General features: G+C 39.7%; 2 protein-coding genes across 3 annotated transcripts; both read left to right on the top strand.

The window, feature by feature from the left end:
* The first annotated feature begins 599 nt into the window (after window positions 1–599).
* On the top strand, window positions 600–3,355 carry hmgb1b (high mobility group box 1b). 2 transcript variants are annotated; one of them, XM_080771499.1, is made up of 5 exons: window positions 600–721; window positions 1,994–2,155; window positions 2,240–2,385; window positions 2,480–2,654; window positions 2,805–3,355. In XM_080771499.1, exons 2-5 carry the CDS (start codon window positions 2,003–2,005, stop codon window positions 2,931–2,933), a joined length of 603 nt encoding a protein of 200 aa, XP_080627625.1. In that variant the 5' UTR covers window positions 600–721; window positions 1,994–2,002; the 3' UTR covers window positions 2,934–3,355. The 2 variants fall into 2 exon arrangements, with proteins under 2 accessions (XP_080627625.1, XP_080627626.1); XM_080771500.1 differs by having other exon boundaries at window positions 639–710.
* Window positions 3,356–13,761: 10,406 nt separating this feature from the next.
* LOC308321819 (protocadherin Fat 4-like) lies at window positions 13,762–16,446 on the top strand (the record flags this gene model as incomplete). Its single annotated transcript, XM_080772910.1, has 2 exons — window positions 13,762–14,751; window positions 16,402–16,446. 2 exons carry the CDS (start codon window positions 13,762–13,764, stop codon window positions 16,444–16,446), a joined length of 1,035 nt encoding a protein of 344 aa, XP_080629036.1.
* Window positions 16,447–17,921: the final 1,475 nt, after the last annotated feature.

The following is a 17,921-nucleotide window of genomic DNA, read 5'->3' on the forward strand; positions in this document are numbered from 1 at the left end:
ATAGTCAAAGAAACCTAGCTTGCTCCTGTTAGGGTCTTCAAGGTGTTTTTGTTGACCACTGACCAGTGAGATCCTGTAAAGGAATCTTGTTCTTTGGTTGACTTTTTTGATTACGTTGGTGGCCATTTTATCACCGGAAAGATTACCCTGGCTACAGGATGAAACCTATAGGTTGGTAATTTCATCTTTTCGTGCAAATAAGTGCAACAACAACGCTATTGCTATACAAAAGCAAAACATTTCTTAAAATTAGGTGTCAAAGCCTCAAAGGAGTCCGTAAAAGTAAAACAGTATATCATTTTGTGCCGCCATCATCAACGCACGCCATCGTGTTTTCATTCGACATCCAATCAAAACATGCTGAACCTGAACTTGGAGCGCATGAAGTGCACGTACTCCAAGGAGCTGGCCGCAGAGAGACAGAGACAGAGTTACGTATCAAACATAATTATAACGTCTGTTATCTAAAGATACCAGTAATCAAGGATAATATAGTGACGGCATGACTAACGCAAACCAGGCGATTCATAGCCAGCCATTAATCTGAACTACTTCCGCTAAGTGACGCTTTGAGGTGACGTCACTGATGAATCCTTGGTAGCTGGAGCCCAAAATACACAGCACGAGCTTTTCACACACACAGCCAAAAGAGCGCGCATTGAGAGGGAGGTTTAGGTTTTCATCCCATTGTTTCAGACTGAACTGGCCTGGTGCGTTGGGGGTGAGCATAAAATGTTTGACAGCGAATTAAATCAATATTGCGCAAAATGTATGAATGAAATACGCTGTTGAAATGCATAATTGTGTGATTTTCGGTAGTGTGCATTTTTGAACGTGTGAGCAAAATGATGCTTTTGGTCGTTGTGTGAAGCGCTATACGTTAAGGTTAAACAGCGTCCCTGTGATGCCAGCTAGCTGGTTAGCTTACGACTGGGCTATAGTAACGGGACGGCAGTGCTGCTGAACATCACTTCCAAACACCACTTTAGAACGTGTGGCCCTTGCGTAACGCGCATCAAAGTGTCATTGTACGTTTAATTGGCCATTAATGGCAAATAAATAAAGACAACAGCTACCTACCGCCTGCAAGGTAACGACGAATTAAATGATGCAGGCTGCAGCATCTTTCCAAAATTCCACCCACGGCTCATTTTTATACCAAGAGACGAACGGCCGTGTCTGACAAGAACATTTACGTGTTTAACTGAAAATGTTATATTTTTTTAGTTGACACATTGCAAAGGGGCCGCCCCATACTTTGGTATAAATGAACTAATCGTAATGTAACCCTTAATGGCCAATGGAACGTTAACCAGTATGATTTTAGCTATCCCAGTCTTAACCATAACGACGATAATGTTATACCAGTCAGTGTTCCCAGTAGCCAGCCACACGCAGTGTTGTCTAGTCCCCCACCGCCCCATCGTAATACGTGCCGTGCAGGCGTGCTAACATTAGCCAGTTAGCTAGAGCCCTATTAAATGCAATCGTGACTAGCGGCGTAAGTGAAGACACAAAGCAAGAAGCCATAATGGCTAACGATGGCTAGCCAGCAAAGATGGCAGGTTGTAGCTAATGCTAACGTGAAATCTTGTGCATCCACAACGCTGTCTGGATGCTTTTACGGTGCATGTTAATGGATGCAGCAAAACTGGTGTGAATGCATGTCTTTTCTAACCAGCATTTAAGCGCTGTGCAGCACAGATGTTGCACCTGGAAAAAATTCTAGCCTGTTAGAGAGCAAAGTACACTATTTTAGGGAATTTACGCACAATGACGGTCTCTTAATACAATGGCTCATCAGTCAACCCCCTCCCTCCTCCTCCTCTTCCCCCTCCTCCCAACTGCTCCTTCCCACCGGCCTAGACAATAGATGGAACTGACAAAGCAGATCAAGACAATTGGGCAGAGGGATATTTAGACATAGCCATTGCTGTTGAGTAATAGACTTGGAAATGTTTCACTCAAATATTCCCCCCCCCCTTCCATGTAGTAATTCAAGATGGGGAAAGATAAAGATCCGAGGAAACCGAGGGGAAAAATGTCCTCCTATGCCTACTTTGTGCAAACATGCCGGGAGGAGCACAAGAAGAAACATCCCGAAGAAAGTGTCAACTTTGCAGCGTTCTCCAAGAAATGCTCTGAGCGATGGAGGGTAGGTTCATATTCATGTTTACTGAGATGTTGTGTTTGCTTTTTTTTTTTTTTTTTTTTAGCTAAATTTGTTTCTTATTTCCAGACAATGTCACCTAAAGAGAAAGGAAAGTTTGAAGACATGGCAAAACTAGACAAGGTCCGCTATGAGAGGGAAATGACACATTATATTCCTCCCAAAGGCCAAAAGAAGAAGCGTTTCAAGGACCCTAATGCCCCCAAGAGACCACCGTATGTGACAAAATCAAACCATCCTCATAATTATCCTCTTACTGCTGCCCACTATTGTCAAAAGTATGAGCAAAGTATACCGTTTGTTTTACAGGTCAGCTTTCTTCTTGTTCTGTGCGGACTTCCGTTCCAAGGTGAAGGGTGAGACTCCTGGGCTGTCCATTGGAGACACAGCAAAGAAGTTGGGGGAGATGTGGAACAGGTCGGCTGCTGAAGAAAAGAAGCCATATGAGAAAAATGCTGCTAAGTTGAAGGAGAAATATGATAAGGTAGGATGCAGGGTAATATTGAAAGTTTTTGTAGATGCGATTAATACTAATGTACTTGTTATGGCCAGTTTGATGAATGCCTAGGGTTGCCATATCTCACACCCCAATTGGCCTGTACAAATTAATACAAATTTCTCTCACCTTCAACAGGATATCATTGCCTACCGTACAAAGGGTGCTGCTCCACCACCACCAGCAGCTGCTGCTGCTGCTGCAGAGGACGATGATGATGATGAAGAGGACGATGAAGATGATGATGATGAAGAGGATGATGAGTAGATTGCGGAGGTGCCATGGTCTGGTTTCTTGTTTATGCCATATAACCCTATTATATCCAATTCAGCAGTTTTCTTGAAACAAGTCAGATTGAACAAGAACATGTGTATATTTAATGTTTTTAAGATGTACAGTGTTACCCTCCTTTTTTGTAAAGTTAACACTACATATCTTAAGTTAAGAATTTTTTCTAGTGGTAGTTCTGTATTCCTGCCATACTCTTAAACAATTTGGGAGGATTATAATATCAGTATGGAAGTAACTAGACTTTAGGGTGTACAACTCGAACATGAGAGTTGGTAGTGTATTTTTCTTTGTTTTAAAGAATATTTTTTCATGTGTTTATGTATTATTGTTCTTTGAATACCACTCTAATATCGGATGCAGCTTCAATAAAGATTTTTTTTCTTTATTAAGAAACTTAAGTTTGATTTGTCTGACTCCAGTGTTTCATCATTGAATAGAAAAAAAATATATACCAACCAGCCCTGCTGTTGGCATATAATCCATGAGATGCTGTGTGGTCTGCACCAGTGGATATTTTTCCACTTAATTTTCAATCAGAGCTCTTTGCTCTCTAGCTATGTGTATAATCTCTTTGAGAAATGTATGCAATAGATGCGCAATCGCACACTGGCTCATGAACTATTTTACAGGTGGTACCCTTATTGTATTAATCAGAAATATTGAACACAAATGCATTGTATTTACCGGTTCAGGGTTAATGGTCAAATTACAAAGAACCCACTATAGTAGTCGACTTCATTTGTGCTGAGCAAGAGTTCCTGTATGTAATGGAATTGCAGGTTTTCTCACCCCAACTTTAAAAGTATTATCTCCTCATTGCTGTCTATCTTATGCTGTTACATACTGTAAAAATAACTACATTGCCAAAATGTGGATGGCTCCTCTTAGGCCTGTTGGAGACTGACCGTGCCCCTTTGTTTATTGGTGCATGATAAATTGAAATCCAGAAGGTGGCGCCATAATTGAAGATAACTATTAGAAGACACTTCATTTATGCTTAATAAAAAAAAGGTTAAGTGATTAAGGCATGGTGGCGCTTACTGACATTTACCAAACAAACAATTTAATGTTGCCAAAGTGTTGAGAGAAGCATTTTTCTCTAAGCCTGCTGAGTAGAGTGCTTTTATTTAGCTACTGGTGGGATAGAGTTTCTTCTCCCTGTAACTGAATATTCTCACAGAGTAGTCTCACACAATCACATAAAGGGTGTTCACATAGGCTATTCATTGATCAGATCTTCCCCCAGCAGCGTTGCCCTTTGCTATACAAAGACATCCCGTATACTTCTAAAGGTGTTTGCAAATATGACTGAACAATAAAGCTTCTCAGCTGATAAATATGCTTGAGTGTATAATTTTCATGAACTCAAACTTCATAAACATTTAAGACAAAGGGGTGTACTAATCATGGTTGCCAGCTGCATGTTCTTATAAATACTGTTTTTCATTTTATTATGTTTTAATACATTTTTAATTATGTGCTACAAGAAGATAACTACTTATTAAAACCATGTGTTGATTATTGCTCAGAGCAATATGTTTTTTCTGTCTGTTCCCTTCTGAAATCAATGTTTCTGTGTGCCAGTTGTTTTCTTTGTCTACTCTCTCCTTTGACCAACTGAATGAATGCCTTGCAAGCTCTGTCTGAATGAATGAACCTCCTGCCTCACATGCAGCAAGAAAAGATCACCCATGGCTATCTCACTTTTAAAAATGTTTAATTCATATGTTAGGACACCAATTTGCTGAAGTTGCAAAATCCAGGGAGGGAAACACTTTATTGTTTTCAACCAACATCATTCTTTTCATTTTGATAAGCAGATAGATTTGTGCTGATTTATATTCTTAACAGCAAATGTGTGTTTGCCAGTTTGATGGTAAGCAAGATGAATGAGTCTAGAATGGTGACAAATGAATGTTCTTCAAGTCAACTGCTTCATTGGGCTACCGAAGGGATGTTTTGTGACACAGGATCTGTGTCGGGTGATGTCAAAGGGGCGTGCCACTCAGGATTACAGGCAACGGCATTGAGTAATTGCTATGGATACAGCTTTTATAGTTTTGCCTTCACCGGTCTTGCATGGATACTGATACTGGTGTCCCTCGGACTTCTCATTTTTGTCTTGTTTTACTATATTATGCAGAGGATTTCATTCTCAAATGTGAATATATAAATATGAATGTTTAGATTTGACCAAGTAGAAAGTGTATCTGCTAAATAAACATGATGATGGACATTTCTGGACAATGGAAAAAATACAGAGAAATGTTATTTCATCTTCTGGTAAGTTGATGGGTATATTCAAGTGTGTTTTCAGCGGCAATTAGGTTATATGTGGGATTTTATGGAACAAAATCTATCTTTGAGTTTGCCAATCGTTCCCTATCTTGCATCTATTGTAATCTCATTGATTGCAATCATTGCATGGCAGTATGTTGGCATGTATTTTAAGCTTAGAATCTCAGAGACAAGTGAGAACAACTTAAGTTAACTGCACAATCTTTATGCTAAGGTTTGTTTGTTTGTTTGTTTATGATTATTTTCTTCTTCCTATAACATTAATTTATTGTGGTGTACTTCAACAGGTGCTAAACACTATATATTCTATGGGAACTGGATCTACAAATGTTGTAAATGCAAACTACAACAAACAGTATCCTGATACCATCCAGGGGCTGAATGCACTTTCCACTTGGTATGCTACATCTAGTGATGCCGTGGAGTATGGCACAGCCAGTGTGCACCCTCATGACAGACAACTCAACCTGCTGTCTTTCACCGAATCTGTCTATTCATTTGAAGTGAAAGAAGACACAGTTCCAGGTAAGCCACAGTGACGTCAACTATGTGACCTTAATGCAATTTAGGCCTTAGATTACTATCTCAATCACAATTGCAGATGCTAACCATTAATTTGAATAATTAATTAAAGATTCTTAGACAACAATATTATATGATTGATTATGATTATTTATGATAAGTGAAATTTGTTGTTATATTTCATGTCATGTTTATGAATTGAATGCATATAAACCAAGTGTAGCCTATTGACTGTACTCTGTTTCTGTTTTTTCTGTCTAATAAACTATTCAATCAATCAATCAATCAATCAATCAATCAAAGTTCATCAAGTCATGGAAATATTCTTCACTCTCCCATTATTCAGAATATCCTTTTGCCTTGTGTTGTTTCATTTAACTTTTTAAACAACATAATTATGCTACTATGAATCGTAACAGAATTAATGCATTTTTCTCTGGAATATGGAACAGGAACAGCCGTGGGAAAGGTGGAGGCCATGTACGAGGGTCTCACGCCTATCACATACTTGGTGCAGGAGGATGATGGAGAAAACCTGTTCTTACTCAGTCCACACTCTGGGGAGTTCCTATTATCCCGCACTCTGGATTTTGAAACACAAAGATTCTACATTCTCACAGTGGTGGTGCAACTGGGGGATTTGGCGGTATCAAGTGTCAGAGTTTACTTCAATGTGTTGGACATTAATGACAATCCACCAGTTTTCAGTCAGGACACCTATTCTGTGTCACTACTGGAAGACACAGTTACTGACACTTGTTTCCTCTCCCTTAATGTGTCAGATAAAGATGATGGTAAGTGAAACACCTACAGTATTCAACTTTTCATACTGTATTAGAATACCGGGAACTGTCATGTGATAAATATTTAAAGAAAATAACAAATAAAATACATACTATTAGTATGTATACAGTATATATATATAATAGGGGTACAACGGTTCACAAAATTCATGGTTCGGTTTTATATATTCGTATCACGTACGTTTCGATGCTGTTTCGATAGGAAAAAAACAATCGAAATTTCTATAGAAAAACTACATTTGTTTTAACTTTGAACAATAACCAACTTCTAGGGCAGTGGTTCTCAAAGCAGATCCCCAGGGGTCCTTGAGAGGGTTCCAGGGGTTAATATAGCATCAAAACAAATGTTTTTATTGCACATTTTGTTCAGTGGGTTAAAAATAAAAAGCACTGTAGAAGCTATTTCACTGTTCACTATTAAGGACATTGAGGTAAGAAATACAAGCGCTGAGGATCTGATTCTACAAATGTCTTCTAAATCCTAACAGTTTAATGTGTTTCTATGTCAGTATGTATTTGGCCGCCAGACCCCCATCTGAAATATGTTGTTCCAGGGAGTCAGGGACCCCCCAGAAGCAAATATTTCAGTTAAAAACGTTATATATATTAAAAGATTTGCACACATTATCATTTCTTTCCCTCGAAAATAGCAGATCTAGAAGAGATTTTGCCCCTGCAGTATCAATGTATCATAGCATTTTCTCTTCCTTTCTGTTAGGTGAAAATGGTGATTTGGACCTGAGCGTGATCAGTGGAGATGAGGAGAACATGTTCTTCATGAACCATATTGGTGTTTTATGCCTGATTACAGAGTTAGACAGAGAGAGAAGATCATCATACAATCTGACTGTTACAGCTAATGACTGTGCCCAGCCAAATTCTATGCAGCTCACAAGCACAACACGTGTAATGATTTTGGTTGTTGACGTCAACGACAATGTTCCATCCTTTGTGTCAGCCAGGAGTATCACTATACCAGAGGACACGTTTATTCATTCTGTCATAATGACTGTACATGCTGAGGATGCAGACCTTGGTTCCAATGGAAAAGTTTTATATTATTTAAAGGACACATCAGTTGGTGGATTTAGTATAGATAACACCAGTGGAAATCTATATCTTCGGGAGCCATTAGACAGGGAAAGGATTGACATGCTGACCATCACCGTAGCTGCCATGGATAACGGATCACCCCAGATGGCATCCTCTATGAATCTCACAGTGTATGTTGATGATGCAAATGATCACGACCCTGAATTTTCTCAGGGTGTCTTCAACCTGACAGTACGAGAGGATGTTCCTAGAGGGGCTAGTCTATTTCAGGCTGAAGCGCATGATTTAGACATCGGACCTAATGGACAGCTGCGGTACGAGTTGTCTTTGATGACTCCGTTTGTGGTGGATGCTATCCGAGGTGAGGTCAGAGTCATGGATAAACTGGATAGGGAGAAGAATGCTAACTACACATTCATTATAGTGGCTGTAGACCAGGGAAGCATACCCAGATCTGCCACTGCTGTTGTCAGTGTCACTGTCTTGGATGTGAATGACTTCACGCCTCTCTTTTCTCCGGCAATGCTGGTAATGCATGTGCGAGAGAATGAAGAGGACCTCTCTCAGGAGACACATCAGGTATTACAGTCTAACTGAATTTGGTCAAATTATATTTTATTATTCATATGTATTTTATTATATTTAAAGGGATATTTCACTTAAAAAAAACATTGGGGTCTTTTTATCGTCTACTCAGGCATTTGGGAGCACCCTGGATAGTTTTTAAGTAAATTCAGTAATTAGATATTTGATATTAATTTGATCAGACATGCTCCCTTCCTATACAAACCCATTCTATTAACTTCAAACTAAATTCTTTACAATGATGCATTAATCAAAAACACACACCCTTGGTTCTGGTGACTCATACTGTCCTCCTAATACATGAGGGGGCTGTGCTTTTTCAATTACTTTTTTCATTTAGGCTATGTTTAATATTTTTTGGGGTAAATGAAGAAAGTTAAATACAATAAGAAAATAAATTAAAAAAGTAATCTTTATGGTAATTGTCTTTATGTTGTGCAGGCTTCATCCATCCGTAAACGGATACAAATTATATCAAATATCTAAATACTGAATAGAGCAACTTGCTTAATACCACCAATTGTCTTTGGCAGTGTCCTTCCAAAGAGCGTACATGATGCAACATGTACGCTCTCGCTGATGTTAAGTACGGCACACAACATTCTGGTGTAGCACCCGTGTAGAGACTTCTGCAGGGTTGGCTTCAGGGTCCAGCATTCACTGCCGTATAGAAGAACAGACTCCACCGTTGCATAGAAGAAGATGAGTTTGATTTGACGGGGGATGTTGGAGTTCCATACACTGGTTCACTGTTCACTGTTCAGGGCCCTCCATGCAATTGCCTTCCTCACTTTCAGATCTTGCTCGGTTGAGTTGACTGTGATGAGACCAGCTACTTGGAAGTCCTTGACTTCCTTCAGCACAATACCTCATGAGCGCATAATCCAGGACTATGATGAAGAGGAAGGTGGTGAAAAAATGCCATTTTGAAGTCGATGAAGCAGAGTACAGCAGTCAGGTTATCCTTTTTGACCTCCTCGTTCATTCTCCTTAGTGCCAAGGTCTGTGCTACGGTAGTTCCCCCCTCTCTGTGCTATGGTAGTTCCCCCCTCTCGAATGCCATTTGATGGCATGCATATCCTGTTTAGTATCATTCGATTGTAAACCTTTGCAGCCAGTGATACTGAGGCTGATGCCTCTGTAGTTGTCTGGCTTTGAGAGGTCTCCAGCTTAGGCAGCTTTATGGGGGTACCGTATATGCCATCTGACCCCCAGCACTTTTGCACTCTCTCACTGTGGATTTTGCCCTGGCAAGCATTTTTAAATGAAATATCCCTTTAATGTATGTTCATTTATTTGTCATATGCACTACAGTATATAGCAGTGGCAACATTGCAGGTATATTTGCATTTCTTTCTTTTTTGTGATTGTGTTTGTCTTCTTTGATAAGATTTCAGCGGTGGATGAAGATTTAGGTGTCAATGCTCAGCTAACCTATTCCATACACAAAGGAAATGATATGGGTTTTTTCTCCATCTCTCCAAATGGCACATTTCAAATTGTACACAATCTTGACAGGGAGAAGGAATCATTGTACATCATACATATTAATGCTGTTGATTCAGGTAATTATAATTTATATAATAATGTAGTATTTCTTACTATTAAGGGACCATTGCAGATAAAATAAACCCCAAGTAGTTTATTGTAACATAAACGCCTTTTCACAATCTTATTTTGTCATCTTAAGGATTGCCACGTCTAACAGGAACTGCAGTGATACATGTCATTGTGGATGATGTGAATGACAACACACCAGACTTTTCTGAGGATGTCTATAACACTATAGTATCAGAGGACAGCCCTGTAGGAACAGTTTTTGCTATGATAGCAGCATCTGACATTGATGATGGCGTAAGTGGAGAAATTAGGTAGGTACTGTACTGTCATGTCCTAAAGTAACTAAACAGAGCATTTTATGCAAATCTCTAGTGCCTGCAATGTGTGTTATAGCCTAGTACAAATGCCAGTGGACAAGAAAAGGAGGATAGTTAACTTGACTAGTACACATTAGAATGGATCATTAGTTAAAGTATAAGGAGAAATCGAAAAACACTGCCACTGAGCAATGCATTTTCAAGGATACTTACTTATTCATTGTGTGTGAATAAAGTGTATTTGATTGTACTTAAGGTATTACATGGAGAACACTGATGCACCCTTTTCCATTGAAGAATCATCTGGAGAGCTGTTTACAACTGATACTCTGGACAGGGAGACAATAGCCTTTTATAGACTGACAGTCTTTGGCAGTGATAAGCATCCTACACATCCTCTATCAAGCTCAGTGCTTGTTACTGTGCTCATTGGAGATGTCAATGACCACTGGCCCCAGTTTCTAAACAGCCCGTATGTGGCCTATGTGCCCACAGAAGTGGCTCCAGGTGAGGGTATTCACTTTTAACAGTTGTAGTCGATTTGTAGGTTAGTGACACTTTACAAATTTGTTTACTCTGGTATCTTTTGCAGACTCGGTTGTTTGTGCCGTCAGAGCCACGGATGGAGATACTGACATGAATGCAGAACTACATTTTTCATTATATGGACAAATTGAAGAGATGTTTTCCATAAATCCACACAGTGGCACTTTGTTTACTTCACATGGTCTCAGGGGGACAGAAGATGTTACAATCAATGTACATGTGGAAGATGGTGGAGAAAATCCTAAATTTGACATGACAACAATTAGCATCAGGTTTCAAAATGCCTCAGAATTCCCGGTGATACATGTGGATGTTCTTAATTATTCACTCTCCGAGGATGAGCCGGTGGGAACATTGGTGGCAGTGGTTTCGGCAGAATCTACCAGAAGTGAACCGGTTTCTTTTTATCTGATCTCTCGAGACTTTGATGGCATTTTTCAAATGGATCAATCGAGTGGCGAGCTGACAATTGAGAATCCTATGGATTATGAGAACAACAAGGACTTTCTTTTATTGATAGAAGCCAGAGATGCTGGTGCTCCACCTTTCTCATCGTTTGCTGAAGTTCATATAAACATCACTGATATAAATGATAATTATCCTCAGTTCACTCAAAAAGAGTACAGGTGTGAAGTGTTTGAAAATTCTGCACCAATGTGGCTTTGTGATGTTCTTGCCATCGATGCAGATTTTGGAAGTTATGGCACGGTGCAATACAGCATTATAGAGGGAGATGTTGATGGTGTTTTTAACATTGACTCTGAAAATGGCATATTGAGCACAACTATAAGTTTAGACAGAGAGTATATACCAGAATACAATTTAACAATTGAATCAGCAGAACAAGATAACCCTCTCCATATAGACAGAGCTACTGTCATTATAGTTGTTTTAGACAGAAATGACCACGCACCTCATTTTCTGCACATTTTTTTCAAAGAGATACCAGAAGATGTAGCTATTGGGCACACCGTCATACAAATAATTTCAAATGATGATGACACTGATGCCAATGCTGAGATTGCCTATTCAATAATTGACCAAACGGAGAATCTGCCATTCAATATTGATAGTTACAGTGGTTATATAACTGTTGTAAGACCTCTGGACAGAGAGACACAGGACCATTATGTGGTGAAAGTAAATGCAAATGATTCAGCATGGAGCATTAGCACAGATGTCACCATAGTTATTACTGACATCAATGATAACGGACCAATATTCTTCAATCACTTCTATACTACTGACTTCCCTGAAAGCCAAGCGCAAAATGTGTTTGTTATGCGAGTTCTAGCTACAGATGCAGATATGGGACCAAACAGTCACATTCTATATTTTATTGAACCCCAACATGAAGCATTTTGGGTGAATACATCCTCTGGTGATATCTACACCAAGCAGCCGATGACTTTGCATAATTCGAACTCTGAAACCTTTAGCTTTGCAGTTTTTGCATTTGACTGTGGCACGGATCCCTTGTATGACAACACGACTGTCACTGTGAAATTAGTTCCATTTAATTACTATCCACCAACGTTTTTGCCCTTCCAGGCTCTTTTGGCCATCCCCTATGACATGGATTTAGGAAGTGAGGTGGTCCAGTTTTCAGCAATCGACTCGGATTTTAATCAAAGCACTGCTGATGTCGAGTATGTTTTGAATGGAGGAAATGCTTCCGATTTATTTTGGATCCAGGCCGACAATGGAAAACTAATGTTGAATCAAAGCTTGAGTGAAAGAATCAATGGATTTTTAACATTAACAGTTATGGCAAAGGATCAGGGATTTCCCCCACTGACATCACAGACTACCGTTACGTTTGAGATTACGGAGACAAATCAATTTCCCCCACACTTTAGAGAGCCAGATGCATTTTTTTCTGTACTGGAGGACTTGCCAGTAGGTTCAGTTATTGGAAGAGTTCAAGCAGAAGATGAAGATTATGGTGCCAATGGTGTCCTAACATATTCCATGACAACAGAAAATAAGAACTTAGCGTTCTCCATAGGGGAGGATTCTGGGTTGCTCACACTAATAGGAGAACTTGACTTTGAAAAAGAAGTCAAATATCATCTTCAAGTCAGTGCTATGGATGCAGGTTGGCTATCTAAAACAGCAACATTAAATATTACAGTGAATGTTATGGATGTGAATGACAATCCACCAATGTTTCCAGCTTTGAAGTACATCGCTTCAGTGCCAGAAAACTCCAGAATTGGAACAACTGTCCTCCAAGTGAAGGCCACTGATGCAGATTCTGGTGCAAACGCACATATAACCTATTCTTTAGTGGCAGGTTATGTTGCAAAGTTTGCAATTGACCCAAGAAATGGCACAATCACCACTACGGATATTTTTGATTTTGAACAAGAGAAGAAGAACTTTGATATAACAATCAAAGCATCCAACATGGGACACCCATTATTTTCTTTGGCAAATGTAATTATCCAAATCTTAGGTGTCAATGAGTTCATCCCTACATTCAAGTCAAAAGAATACAATTTTTCAGTATTCGCAAATGTGCCTATTGACACTAGAATTGGAAAAGTAACAGCTACAGATTTTGACTACGGCAAAGACGGACAAGTGTTTTATTTACTATTTGGCCCAAACAAAAACATAGGCTATGAAATTGATGGACATTCTGGAGAAATATACACGACTAGCAGTTTGAGAAATAAAGGCAATAGTCATACAGTCTTAAAGATTCTGGTGAAAAACCGGGGTGTTATCACAGGTAAAAATGTAGATGAAGCCTCTGTTCAGATCATTGTTATAGAGACAAATGATGCCCCCAAGTTCACCTCTGCTCTCTATTTAACTAATCTGAGTGAAGACAGTAGTGTGGGTGCATCTGTAATAACAGTGAATGCTTTGGACCAGGACACCATCATGGACTGGAATCAGTTCACCTTTAGTATAGCGAGTGGAAACAGTAACTCCTCTTTTGCTATTGATCCATTTACTGGGACAATTTCAGTCAACTCTCCACTAGACAGAGAGCTGTGCCCTATTTACAATCTGACCATTACAGCCACTGATAATGGCTCTCCACCTGCCACTGGGACCACCAATGTAGTTGTGACAATTGGGGATATTAATGACAATGCTCCCAGATTGATGCTGACTGAGGCTAATGTAAAGGAAAATCAGCCCCAAGGTACCATTGTGGCCAAGTTAAATGCATCCGATTCTGATTTGCCTTCAAACCAGGGTCCTTTTACTTACTGGCTTGTGATGCCTACACTGGAGAATACTTTTTCATTGACGGCGGATGGCATTTTGTTTACAACAAGGGCTCTTGATCGGGAAAAAAAAACGTTATATGAAGTCCTCATTGCTGTTAGGGATGCAGGGATCCCTGCATTATCTTCCACAACAACGTTCCACATAAGTGTTCTGGATGAAAACGATAACCCTCCAGTTCAGAGAAACATCTACATAGAGGTGAAATATTATGGCAATTCTTTTCAAGGAGGCATGCTTGGTAACGTCCGTCCCGAAGATCAGGATGAATCTGACACATTTAACTGCAGCATCATAAGTGGGAATTTGAATATGTTCACGATTCCTTACAGCACATGTGAGTTATGGTCATTTCCTTTTCAAGGAGAGGCTAAATACAACATTACAATTGAAGCAACAGACCAGCTTCACTTCCCAGTCAACAACAGTGTCCATGTACACTACAAAGGCTTCACCAATGCTTCTATGGACAGCTGTATACTCTTCTATGTGTCTTCTTCCTCAGTGGAAGACTTCTTATCTCACAAGTATTTGCGATTCACGAAAGCTCTGGATAGTCTTTTTAACTTGCAGGCCTCTAAAACTCATGTATTTGGAATGAAAGTTACTGGCACTGAAATACTTTTGCTGGCTGCTGTCAAAAGATACAACGGGCAATATCTCAGTAAAGAGGTTGCTACTGATATATCTGCAGTCCACAAGAAATCACTTGAGAGTCAAAGCAATGTGACAATATCTCGTATAACCAGCGACCCATGTTTTGTCAGTCCTTGTCAAAATGGGGCAACATGCAATAAAAACATTCACATAGGCCAGCACGGTGCTGTTCTGGAAAGCTTTGCGGTCATCTTTGTGTCACCACAGGTGGAGATCTTCAATTGCTCCTGTTCTGCTGGTTTTACCGGAAGACTATGTGAAGCAGACATCAATGAATGTGAAGGAAATCCATGTGAAAATAAAGGCAGATGTGTCAATAATCCAGGAGGATTCTTTTGCCAGTGCCAGGGAGGCTTCTCGGGTCCTTTCTGCTCTGCTGATGTAGTTGAATGCCTGCAGGTGAAATGCCAAAATGGAGGGACTTGTGTAAACATGCCAGAAGGTTTTCAGTGTCATTGTGGTCCTGGATATAAAGGTAGACCTTGACATGATCAACAATCCTATTATGCATAATTTAAAACATAACAAGTATCATCATTCTGAACTTTCTACTTTTAGGGAAAATGTGTGAGCATTTGATAGACCACTGTACATCATCCCCCTGTGTCCATGGAAGATGCATTAATTCTTTAACAGGATTCTCTTGCCATTGTCCTTTTGGTAAGAATAATATTTTTTGATTTATAATGATCAAGTTAATTGATTTTAATTAATTATCTCATTAAAACATCATACTGCTTGGTTCATCTTTAGGACTTAGCGGCATCCACTGTGAGGAGCACAGTTATGGGTTTGAGGAGTTGTCTTTTATGGAGTTCCCCCCACTACATCCTAGAAGCAACATAATCTCTATGGAACTTGCAACAGTGCAACAAAATTGCCTGCTCCTCTACAATCCAGGAGCAGTATCTAGCCAGGAATTTTTTGCAATAGAAATACTGGAGGGAAAAGCAGTCGTTTCATATGACCTGGGCTCAGGACCCGTCAGGCTGGACACAGAAAAGCAAGTGGCAGATGGCCATTTTCATAGTATCACTACCAGAAGGATTGGCAACGTGAGTTCTAAAAAAAACGCGCGCGCACACACACACACACACACACACACACACACACACACACACACACACACACACACACACACACACACACACACACACACACACACACACACACACACACAACCATCTACTAAACTTGAACTGAGTTGGCTCTGTAGTTGGTTCATTCCCTCTACACCAAATCTCAGGATGTTATGGTTTTTAAGTGGTTAACAGCACTTCTTAATGTGTTTTAATGTAATTTACATATTTTGAATATGGAATTTTCATGTTTCTTTCCTTTTTTTCTTTTTGTTTGTTTTCAATTTAACAGATTGGCTCTCTACTTGTGGACAATTGTGCAGATGTGGACAATAACAATTTTTGTTTCTCTCAAAGTGACGGAATTAACTCAAAAAGGTGGAAATGAGTCATTAATGTTGCATTATTCAACATATGATTTTGCATTGTTCACAATATTATTGCTTCTCTTTTTCTGGCTGTCATTTCATTTAGGAGATTAGATGTTGGAAGTACCAATATGACATTCGGAGGAATAAGGTCAATTGAATCTATATTACTGCATCCAGCTCAGATAAAAACCCATGACTTTGTTGGGTGTGTTAGAAATCTAAATGTGAATGGTGTGACCTTGAGGCCTTCCATGGCCTTGGCAACATTCAACATCTTTGAGAGGTACAGTACAAATACGATAGGTAACGTTATATAACATTGTGTATACTATACATACAAAGATATCAATCACTATGATAAGGAGATCTATTTAGTTGTTTTCCCCGTATCCCTGTTTTTCTCCCAGGTGCTCTCGTGCAGTAGTTCCACCCTGTCACAGCAATCCATGTAAGAACGGTGGTGTGTGCCATGACCGTTGGTCTCACTATGTTTGCAATTGCAGGAGTCGGTACAGTGGTAGCAACTGTGCCACAGGTAAGATAAAGTCATCATTGAGGTTGATTGATATAGATTCCCCCCATGAGTATGTTTTAATAATTCAAAATGAATATCTATGTTTGTTTTTAAACAGAAATTCCAGAGGAGTCTGCATTGCGACTCAGTGGGAATGGTAACATTCAGTATGTCATTAAGGAGAGATTCAAGAGAGACTACCTGATGAAAGGCCAAATTAGTAAAGATTCAAATGCCAAATATTTAATAGATATTGACGTCAAGTTCAAGACTCGTGATAATGGAGTGCTTTTGTTTATTGACAGCAGCAAAGGATATTCCATCATTCGGGTGGGCATGCACACTGAAAAATATACTTATTGTGGCAGTGTATTTATCTCAGTATCATTTATGGTTGTGATCTGAAACACGGGGCCCTTATCTTCTCTCCACCATCCAGATAAAGGATGGAAAACCCATGTACGTGTCCAAAGACACCACGTCAAGACACATGTCACAATTGACTGTGAACACACCAGTAGCAGACGGTCTCTGGCACCTTATCTCTCTGGTCAATAATGGACAGCACACTCTTCTGCTTCTAGATGGACAACAAGTCATGAACACCACAAATGGAACTCTTGATTTTACACCTGTCAATGTGGATAAAATTGTTCTTGGGGGAGGCCCACCAGGGGTTTCAAAGCTACAACTTTCAGGTATGATATAAACCTGAACCTGTGTCTGTTACAGTTGTTTTTTTGTGTTTTGCTTCACAGTCGATGAATTATTTGACTGGTTCCAACATTTTGCATTATTCCATCATCAATGAATACTAATGCATAACATGTTTTCTCTCTCTAAATGACAGGGCTCTCTGGATGTGTGGCTTATATCAAGATGACAGGTTACAATCTGCCTGTCAGTGGATATAGTGAAGAGGTGGAGGTATGGCCTAGCTTGGCTCTGATCGAGTCAAGTTGTGGCTCTGCAGGTTTCTGCATCCCATCACCTTGTTCTGAAGATAACACAACCATGATGCCTTGCCTCTCGTCACATTGTCAAAATGAATGGAGGTGTGGACCTGACTTGCTTAATGGCTCCTGCGTCTGTGTACATAATTTCACTGACCAGGCATGTGACATCTGCAATTCCATAAATGAACCTCACAGTAGATGCACTGATCCACAGTCACAGGACAGCTTACCTCTGTGGCTTATAGCTGTGATCATTCCCGTTCCTGTTATCATGTTTTTAATAACGCTGCTTATTGCCCTGAAGAAACGGAGTGAAAAGACTAATGCTGATGAGTGTCATCGCTCAGCACAGAGAACACAACATGGGCAAGACAATGAAGCATTTCACTTAGATGAAAACAGAATGACAGGGACCTTATATGCAGAGGGAGACAAGCCACCTGACATTATTTGTCCC

The sequence above is a fragment of the Protomyctophum bolini genome, assembly GCF_963924005.1.
Source record: "Protomyctophum bolini genome assembly, chromosome: 9".
In the NCBI taxonomy this organism is placed as follows: domain Eukaryota; kingdom Metazoa; phylum Chordata; class Actinopteri; order Myctophiformes; family Myctophidae; genus Protomyctophum; species Protomyctophum bolini.

Coding starts and splice junctions, on each gene's coding strand:
- hmgb1b (XM_080771499.1), top strand. CDS start 2,003: ATGGGGAAAGATAAAGATCCGAGGAAACCGAGGGGAAAAATGTCCTCC. Junction 2,386..2,479: donor AATGCCCCCAAGAGACCACC/GTATGTGACAAA, acceptor TTTGTTTTACAG/GTCAGCTTTCTTCTTGTTCT. Junction 2,655..2,804: donor TGAAGGAGAAATATGATAAG/GTAGGATGCAGG, acceptor CACCTTCAACAG/GATATCATTGCCTACCGTAC.